The 9,836-nt window shown below is 35.9% G+C and overlaps 1 protein-coding gene across 1 annotated transcript in view; it reads right to left on the reverse strand.

Annotated features, from left to right (window-relative positions):
* Nucleotides 1–5,104, reverse strand: part of Pard3b (par-3 family cell polarity regulator beta) — a 1,028,738-nt gene extending 1,023,634 nt beyond the window's left edge. The window contains exons 1-2 of the mRNA XM_004626728.2: nt 5,090–5,104; nt 4,854–4,955 (exon numbers count right to left, since the gene is read on the reverse strand). Of these exons, the coding sequence (XP_004626785.1) occupies nt 4,854–4,955; nt 5,090–5,104 (117 nt within the window). The remainder of the gene's footprint in view (nt 1–4,853; nt 4,956–5,089) is intronic.
* Nucleotides 5,105–9,836: the final 4,732 nt, after the last annotated feature.

Below are 9,836 nucleotides of genomic sequence, written 5' to 3' on the forward strand. Positions count from 1 at the left end.
TTTTTTTTTTTTGCGGAACTGGGGATTGAAGTCAGGCCTTTACGCTTGCCAGGGAAGCGCTTATTCCACTGAGCCATCTCCCGGCCCCTTTATTTTTTATTATCTTTAAAATTACAAAAAAAGAGAGCAAACAGGTAAAACTAATAGGACTTTACAAAACATTAGAGCAAACACTAGGCAGAAAATTGAAATGAATTCAATATATATGAAATACTAACCTTTGATTAAGTTTGTTACATCTCATAGTTGAGTCTATTATCTGTACTTCCTTAGCAATAGTAGTGACTGCATAAAACAAAATTTCAAATTCATTTATGATTGCTGAATATTCATCAATACATGTTATTCATACAAACACTTAATACATTAATTGGCACATCATAGAAAAAATAGAGTGGAAATTTAAGTTCTAGGTCCAGATTCTAGTTCTGCTACTCATATGGCCTATGTGATCCTGAATATTTCTTATAGTTTCTGTGGCTATTCTAGGAACTAAAAATAGAGAGATAATAATAGCTCTTGCCTACAGAGTTGCTTTAAAAGTAAAACAGAATATGTAACTACCAAAGAGATTATGGTCACCATAAAATATTCCATCATTAATGTATAAATTAAGTTACTTGCCATTGACAGCCAGGGAAGAGAAATTATAGAAAGCCATCAATCATAGGTGTTTATGCCAAAGGACTTTAACCATCAGACTAATACCTAAATTGAAGGAACTTGACAATATCAGAACTAAATAAAGTTTTATACAACATTTTATACAAATACTAGTTATCAGAAGATTTAAGATTCCCAAACTATTTCAATTTTTGATAAGCTATAGGATGGAAGTAATATAATAAAGTAAAAAAAATGAGGGACAGGAGATAGCTGAGTGGTCTAAACATCTGCCTAGCAAGTGCAAGGACATGGTTTGATCCCCAGTACCTCATGCTGTGCTCTCCCTGTGCCACACAGGCCTCAAAACCAGGCATAGTGGTGCAACCTGTAATCCCAGTGCTGGGGAGGCTAAAACAAGAGGATCACTATGAGTCTGGGCTATATAGCAAGAACTTAGAACAAATAAACAAACTTAAAAACAAGATTGCCCTGCAAAGGGCAGTAAATGGGGAGGCAACTATAAAAACTTCTGACCCAGCTAGTCCCCTTCAAAGTATCTTCCCCCAAAAAATTAGAAGCATCATAGCACAATAATACATGCATATCCATGTTTATAGTGGCACAATTTGTAATAGCCACATCTTGAAAATAGCCTAAAAGTCCATCAACTGGTTAATGGATAAAAGAAGATGCAAATTTTGCTAATAAGATGGAGTACTATTCTTCCATAAAGAAGAGAAAACATTTTACATAAATGGACATCTTGAGACTATACTCTTAAGTGAAATAAATTGGACACACATGTAAACACTGCATTATTTCTCTCTGTGAGAAACTGAAAGTGTAAGTAAGGACAAAATGTGTACTAAGTACTGTGAAACAGGAAAAGAGGTGCTAAAATGGAGGAGGGTGCATAGGGAAAGGAAAGAAAGGAAAAGTGAAAAAAGAAGAAGATATAGAAACAAAGCTTTTGTGAATGGAAAGGAGAAGAGAGGTTGATAGGAGGGGACAGGAAGGAGATAAAAGAAGACAGCTATATACAGGTGCAAATTCTCTATGATGAAGGTGATCATTATGTATACCTAAAATATAAAAATAAAATCTCATTAGAAAAAATAAAATTTAGGGCTGGCCAAATAGCTCAGCAGATTAAAGTGCCTGCAAACAGGCACAGTTCAGAAGTTTGATCCCTGTGCCTACTATGCTGGCCCTGCCCCCAGGGCATGCTGAGATGGCAATAGAGACTGAGCATGGTGGCGTGCACCTGTAATCCCAGCTCTTGGGAGGCTGTAAACAGGTGGATCACTACCAGTCTGATCTAGTAGTGAGACCCTGAACACCCTGTAGACCCTTCCCTAAAATATAAGAAAAAAAAGAAGAAAGAAAGAAAAGAAAAAAAAAAAAACTTTGGAAAGAAAGCATTTATGCATTAAGCATTATCTTTTCCAAAGGATCAGAAGGGGTAAAAACAAAGGCACACCCTCTAGGCCAGAAGTTTTCAGTTATCTCTTCAGAAAACTGACTAAACTTGACTGAGCTTTGCTCAGATTTTAAGATCAACCTTTGGTTTTAGCCATTACTGAAATGTACTCAATAGCCTTTCTATAAACTAAATGGCCTCAGCCTACACTATAGTCTAAGTCTCTGTGTTCCCTGCTTCATCCTCTGCAGTTAAGCTATCAACAGTGCTTCAATGTCATTTTCATGTGTACTGAGTCTTTCCTAGTGTTCTAGTTGCTGTCTGGATTCTCCCCTCCCTGAGCCTCATGTGGTCATGAGGGCAGGCTTTCCAGAAGTGGATAAACGTAGTTACTGGCTCATTGTCTAATGCTAGGACTGGAGGTGAGAGTGCTATACCCACTCTAGGGAAGTTAGCCAGTGTACACTGTAAGAGACTGGAAAGAAGCTTGCTCTTCCCTTTCGCTCTTATTGCTTTTGTTTTTTTCCACCACTGTAGTCATCATGAATGATTGCCCCCGTTCCATGCTGCTATGCCTTGGAGCCAACTGATTATGGAATGAAACCTGCACAAACTGTGAGCTAAATAAACCTTTCACTCTTTAACTTTGGGTATTTTGTCTCAGCAGTGAGAGAAAAGTAACTAACACCTAGAACCAAAGTGTTCTGGCCTTCACACAGTAATTCTGTACAGGATTCTTTGTGCTTGTTTTCTACACATATTCTAAAAGCAAAAGAATATTAGGTAGCCAGTTTGCAAATTGGTGTGCTGCCATTTTATCTAAGTTGATTGCTACCTCAAAAGTTCTTTACTTTGATATGTCACTAAATACCCTCAGAGCACCATTTATAATTACTGCTTAATCCAAACCAAAAAGAGTAAGATAAATTGAAATCTGACAGACTTTTCTTCCCACATTAGACATACAGACCATAAGAAAATCTTACGATTACAGAGAAAATTTCAGAAAAAGTACGTAAAGCTCTTTTTTCACTCATTTCTTAAAAAGGAAAAAAATTGGAATGCAATGTTTTTCTGGCTTCATTGAAAGTGTAAATTCTCATCAACTCTTCAGAAGTAAACCAGTTAGGCTTCACAGAGAAACATTAAACTGTATTAAGAGAATGGTTAAATCTATACCCAAACCATATGAATTCTCTGCTAGAATTGTAACTGATTATCTCACATTGTCATCATATTTAGTAATGGTGGAGTCCTGTTAAAAAGAGAAGATAAAATAAAGCTGTTTCTGTGACTATTAAATGGTTCTGGTTAAAAAGAGCACTGCTCAGATAGTTAAAATGAAGCCTGCAGAGGAATGAGTTGTGTTAAACAAATTATTTCCCTGGGCACTGTTCACGGAATCACCCTCCTATAATGAGGTCTTCTTGGACAAGGCCAGAGCCCTTCTTAAACTTGTCATTTTCAACTTTTCATTTTAGTACACTGACATCATGAAATGTGAGACAGGAACCACCTTCTTCATTAAAAAACAACCCAAATACCTAGCATATTTCAAAGTAAGAAAAGGGTCTTGGGATGTAGAAGAAAGTAAATAAGAGAAAAACTAGTGAAATCCCTCCCTTCATGTTATAAGTGTGAACCAAATATTCTTCTTTACTATGAGCCCAACTAAATAATAAAAATGTGTATCAAAATCAAAGAAGTACATGATACCAGTAGAGTAAAGCTTTGTTTTTCACTCATTAATTCAGTGTTCATCAAGAGTCCAGCCTGTGTAAGATATTGTGCCAGATACTGTTAATATAAGGAACATACACACAAAAATAAAAATTTCCAAATACCTGTCCTCTAAGAGCTAACAATTTATTTAGGAAGGTAAATCACTGATCAAATGACTAATTATCATGCAAAGCAAACCAAGTTTGAGTTCCAAAAGAAAATATGAAAAGCAAATGTATAGAATCTCTGCAGATAAATAAACAGCTTGAAAATAACTCATAGAAAACAATGTAAATGCTATCTGAGTTCAATAAATCACTTATTTGTATTCTTGTCCAGTTTGAAATACCTAACTATGCAAACACACATGCACCCAACATGTGCTGCAGAAAACAATAAAGAGAAACAGCTGTAAAAATGTACAAAAGAAACTTTAGAGACAGTTCAATTTGGAAAATATGTTTACCACTGATAAGAGGAGACTGGTACAGAATTAATGTTAAACAGTGTGCTTCTTCAGCAATGTCCACCACATTGCAAGTGAATAATTTGTTTTCATACCTTCATCAGTTTAGTATCAGAAGAAAAACTACATATATTTGCCAATTAAACCCAAGTATGTAGCAGATCATGTTTAAGCTTTTTAGTGTTCCTTAGTGCTTTTTACTAAACAGTGGTGGATGGGCACTAGCATTCAAAACAGTTGTTCGCCACAGTGCGGTGAACATTGTACCATGTGACTATTACAGCATGTCACAGCTGTACTCTGTGCTGTGAAACACGTTCAAATCTCAAATATTACATGGAATATTTTGCAAAGGGGAGAAATAAATTCCAAAGTCAGTAGCAAGAAGGACAAGTTCAACAGCCTCAGTGCTGACACTAATTTATTGAGATGTACTGGGAACTCTTGGGAGTGCAGTGCCTGTTAATTAGGCCACCACAACTGGTTCCCAAACCCCAGCAAAGTTTTTCCATGCATTTGATGAAGAACTCTGATGTATGGCTTTCCAGTAACACCTGAACAGATGGTATCTTTTAATAATAATTGACACACAAGTTTGTTAAAGATTCTAAAACCAAGAGAACATTTTCAGTCATCTACCTTGTCTTTGTCTTCAACAACATCTGCCAAGACATCATCTGGATCGAGGATTCCACCATCTGTGTACTCTAAGTGATGAATCTTCACCCAGTAACTAGGATCCTAGGAGAGAACAAACACATTTTATTACTCAATCGTTTTATTTACGATACATTATACTTTTAACAGAAATTAATTCATTAAAATATTCTCACATTAATAAATTTTTAAACATAAAAAAGTCATATTTTCATTACACGAATATTTAGCATGTTTATCCTCTTTAACTTACATCAGTGAACCAAAGTATACATATGTGACCAATGTTCACAGAAGATAAAGATGCAATGTAAACAATCACCTCACCAACTTGAAACGTATATTCAAGAATTTCTGCATAATCTACAATGGTGACAATGCCATAAATATTCTAGAGAAGATCCTGAGGGTACTTGCTGATACTGAAGAAAAACCCCAAACCGAGGCCCCAGTATTACAGGAAAAACAAAATAAAACCTACTAAGCTGACATCTGTGACTGCAATAGCTATGACTTCAGAAAACATAAATAGAACAAGGTCACTCTATTTCCTTCCCTGATTTAAATCTCCATGTTCAGTTTGCACCTCCAGCTTTTGGGTCCCCAGTGACAATGACACAGAGAGCACAGAGCTCCTGCCTTGGTCTCCATTTCTTCCAGCATGGCACCCACTCACAAACTGTTTTTGGAGTTGAACAGTGTAAATTCTCTGAATTGGGGTAATGATTTAAGAGATTTTTAAATGAAAATTGCTTAAGTACTGCTTATTCTCATATTCAAATTTGGAATGATCTAACTTATTCCCTTATTTACATACTTCCTATTTCTAGAAAAGATATGAAAATGGGACAGGAACAGGAAACAATGAATGAAAACATTAGTAAGGATTTTACCAAATTATAATCAATTTGGTTTTGTGATTCTTAGAAAACCCCTCAAAGCAAGAAACTACTGAGCTACAAACCATTCAGCATCAAAGAAAGGAACAGATACCAGATGTGAAAAGAAATTTAAAAAATTCTAGGATAAAGCTCTAAGATGTTATCACAGGAATTTTTATACCTTGTAGAAACTAGCATAACCTATAGAATGCAATTGTAATTTTACAAAAGCTAACAGAGATTCTTGTCACATCCTGTCACTCCTGTCAAGGCCATACTATTAAATAACAATTCCTTTATGGCATCTACTTGGAAGACTACTACAATGTGGCCAGAGGACACATTTCCAGTAATCCAACTTCATCAAGCGATAGGCTTAAAAAATCTGACAGAATGTTTCTTTTCTTTTTTTTCTTCAGGTGCTGGGGATTGAACTCAGGACCCTGCACTTATCAGGCAAGTGCTTATTCTACTGAGCTATCTCCCTGGACCTTGAGGACTGTTTCTTATCATGGCTTTAGACATTTCAAATCAAGCTTTCTATGTTAAAGAGCAATTCTAAGTTTTGTTTCATTTGTTTCTAAAAGTACAAATGTTCATGATTTACTAAGAAACTTTAACTTCATTGCCTAAATGGAAATCCCAAAGCTGTGAGCAGTGAAGTATCAGGTAAAACAAGCATGGGACAACCATCACTTGGGCTCTGCCACTTGAGAGCTTCATCCACTCAAGTTGGTTGTGCTATGAAAAATGAGCTAAGTGTCACAGATGAGATTTCAAGCAGGGAAGAAACTGGGACACACAAATCATTATGGCCACCAGATTGCATGAGCTTCCTGGCAATCTTTGGGAAGTGAATATTTTTGCTATGATCATGCCACAAGCAATGCATTTCTCAAATCTACCCTAGACTTTCGAGCAAAATCTATAGCATTATGTTTTCTGGTTTTCCTTGTTAAAATAGCCTGCTTATAAAAGAGTTCAATATAATTAAATTCCACTAAGTTGGTTTTTTATATTTACAGCTCTGTAGATGAAATCTGTTGATCTTAATCATGTTTATGAAAAGTAACATATTCTAAACAGGTTTTTAAAATATTTATACTTAAGAGCACACATCAATTAAATTGTCTGCTTTTCACTTATGCTGTTTGTTAAAAGTGATTTTATCATCTAAAGCCGAGGTAAACAACTATCCCTTTAAACTTCATTGTAAGTTGAAGTCCAGTTTTCTTCCTGCCTGGAGGTAGAAATCAAAAAGATTAACTAAGTCCTGATTTTGTACGTGTATACATTCCTGAAGGCACACACATACATATGCTACAGAGAAATGAACCCAAGGCTTTTGCACTCAACTAAATTCCCAAAACATACAGGTTTTTTTTAGAGACAAGGTCTTTGTAAGCCTTCCAGAATACTGATTTAAAAGAGAAATACACACACACACACACACACACACACACACACACACGAAATGTGATCTGATCAATGGTAACAAAAATAGCTGATAAATGGCAACAATATGAGGTTATTCGGTCACTGAGCTCTCCTCTCTCACATACATTCATGAGGTCTAAACCATTCTGAAAAATAAAACACAGCAGTTGAAATGAGCATACTTTGCAATAATTTGATTCCAAAAACAATAAAGCTAAATCAAGTAAAAAAGAATACTTTAATAAATTCTGAAATTATGTATTTGAAAAAAACATAAAAGGAAAAACATGGTTCGAAAATATAGAAAGATTCCACAATTTTAACTCCATATTCCACATTGATGCTGCTATTCTATACATTCTAAAAAGAGAAAGTATGTTCATGATGATACACAATTGATACTCAATAAAAACAGGTAAGTCATAGGACAGCAGTTTCAAGGTATTTTATGCATGCAAGAGATTAAAAATCAGTAAGTTACTGTTATGGTCTGTGTCTAGCTGTCCCCCCCAAGCCTCATGCAGTCACTGGGGTGGGCTTCTGGAGTTTATGATTAATTCACGATCGAATGCTGGGATTATGGGTGTGAGTGCTACACCCAAGCCTGGGGCAGAAAGCCTGAATGCAATTTAAGTAAGGGAGAGAAGTTTGCTCTCTGCCTCTGCTGATCTGCCACTGTTCCTTCCCTTTGCTCTCCCTATTTTGCTATGTTTGCCACCATGAAATCCTGCCCTCTGCCATGTGCCAGCCTGCCTAGGAGCCAGCTGAGTATGGACTGAAGCCTCCACAAACTGCGAGATAAAATAAACATTTCCTTCCTTAATTTTGGGTGTCGAGTACTTTATCCAGCAATAAAAAAAATTAACTAAGACAATTATTATGTACCTAATTAGGTTCTATCTCTGTAGCATTGGAGAAAACTTTAAGGATATATATCCAATGCTAGCAGCCGAAAGCCATCATAAAACTATAAATTTACCTTGACTCTTTCACGCATGGAAATATTTCAGCCATTACATTTCAGCCATTTTGCATTTCAATATTTCAACAATTGTGTATTTCATTTACTTGGTTTGATTACCATCAATAATAAAAATGATTGACTCTGAAAAGATGTGCAAATATGTGTCTTGGTTTACACAATTAATCAATTAATCACTGGGAAGAGTTTACATTTTCTTGACCAAGACATTTACATTTATAATGCACAATTACTATATATATACATATATGTATATATATAATATATATGTATATATATACATATATATTCAAACTATTCTGAAAATATCTCTGGGCATGTGCTCACTCTGCTGTTGAAAATGTCTCTTTATTTGTACTCCTACAATTATTAAATTATTAAGATATAACATACTGAACATTTTTTCTGCACTGGTTACAATATCCAATCTGCTTTTTAATACACAGTGAACTTAAAACTTAGTGGATTTCTAAAAGTAGAACAAACTAGTCTATGGGATGAATTGGAGAAAGAAACTAAAACAAAACAAAAAAAAAACATATGCAAAACAGAAAGAAGGCAGTTATAGGCTGCTTTTAATGATCAAATGTACCAATTGTTCGAAACAGGCATTGATATTAATGACATCCAATACACTTCATTGTGGATAATGATATGAAATACAACTCTATGCTTTAGAAAATGTCTGTTGATCAAACTGTTGAAAAACAATAAATTTCCATCTGTGATATCTAACGAATAGACTGCCACACCAGACACTATCAAACTGTGCGATTATGCAGTAACAATAGAGAGAGGACACTTGGGAGTTTCCCAGCAGAATTGCTATGGTGCAAGAAGGGGTGTAATGGCAATGAGGTCACAAAGGGAGGAAAACACTGCAAAGGAAAAGCCCATGGCTGGAGAAGGGCTTCACGTAATTAGAGGGAGCAGTAAAAAACTCAATTCAACAATACAACAAATAATTGCTGATTTCTACTGAAACACAAGAATAACTAAGAATGGAGGCCAACAGCAAAGAAGGATTTCTTTGCAGAACTTAACTTTGCAAGGTTAGTGGTAAAGGTAACTTGTTTTAGTGCTTTCTTTAGTGCTGTAAGTCTTCTGTGTTTTCTACCATTATCCCATCTATCCTTCCACAGCCTTTTAAGAATTATCAATCCACTTCACAGATGTAGCAGCAAAGCACGAGTACATAAACTGACTTACTCTAGGTCACATTGTAAGTGGAAGAGTCATAATGCAGTTCCTTAAACATAGAGAATAGTTTTTAGATTAAATATGTATACAAAGAATAGTGACATAGAAATCAGAGCATCAGGACTATTTGTGTGCCACATGGGCCTAGGCCAGTTGCCATGAATGCGGACCCTATGTGCCTCTCCAGTGGTGAGCACGGAGCGTCTGTAGCATTTTGCATGGTAGACACATCAAAGAGGCCAAATGAGGCCACATGAGGTTAGAAGACACCAAGGTCTTCGTATTTGTCTATTTGACCAGTGCTTCTCAGGTGAGAGAAGTAAAGGTAAGCTTTAAAATATAACTACTCAAATAATATAATTAAGAGCTTGGAAACTATTGTAGGGAGCTGCGTGTAGCCGCGCCCTAGGATGGCGCCAATTTCCGCCTTCCACCCCCTCAGGGGGTGAGCGCTCCTGGTAATCA

This window comes from Octodon degus, unplaced genomic scaffold, assembly GCF_000260255.1.
Source record: "Octodon degus isolate 3935 unplaced genomic scaffold, OctDeg1.0 scaffold00016, whole genome shotgun sequence".
Classification (NCBI taxonomy): Eukaryota; Metazoa; Chordata; class Mammalia; order Rodentia; family Octodontidae; genus Octodon; species Octodon degus.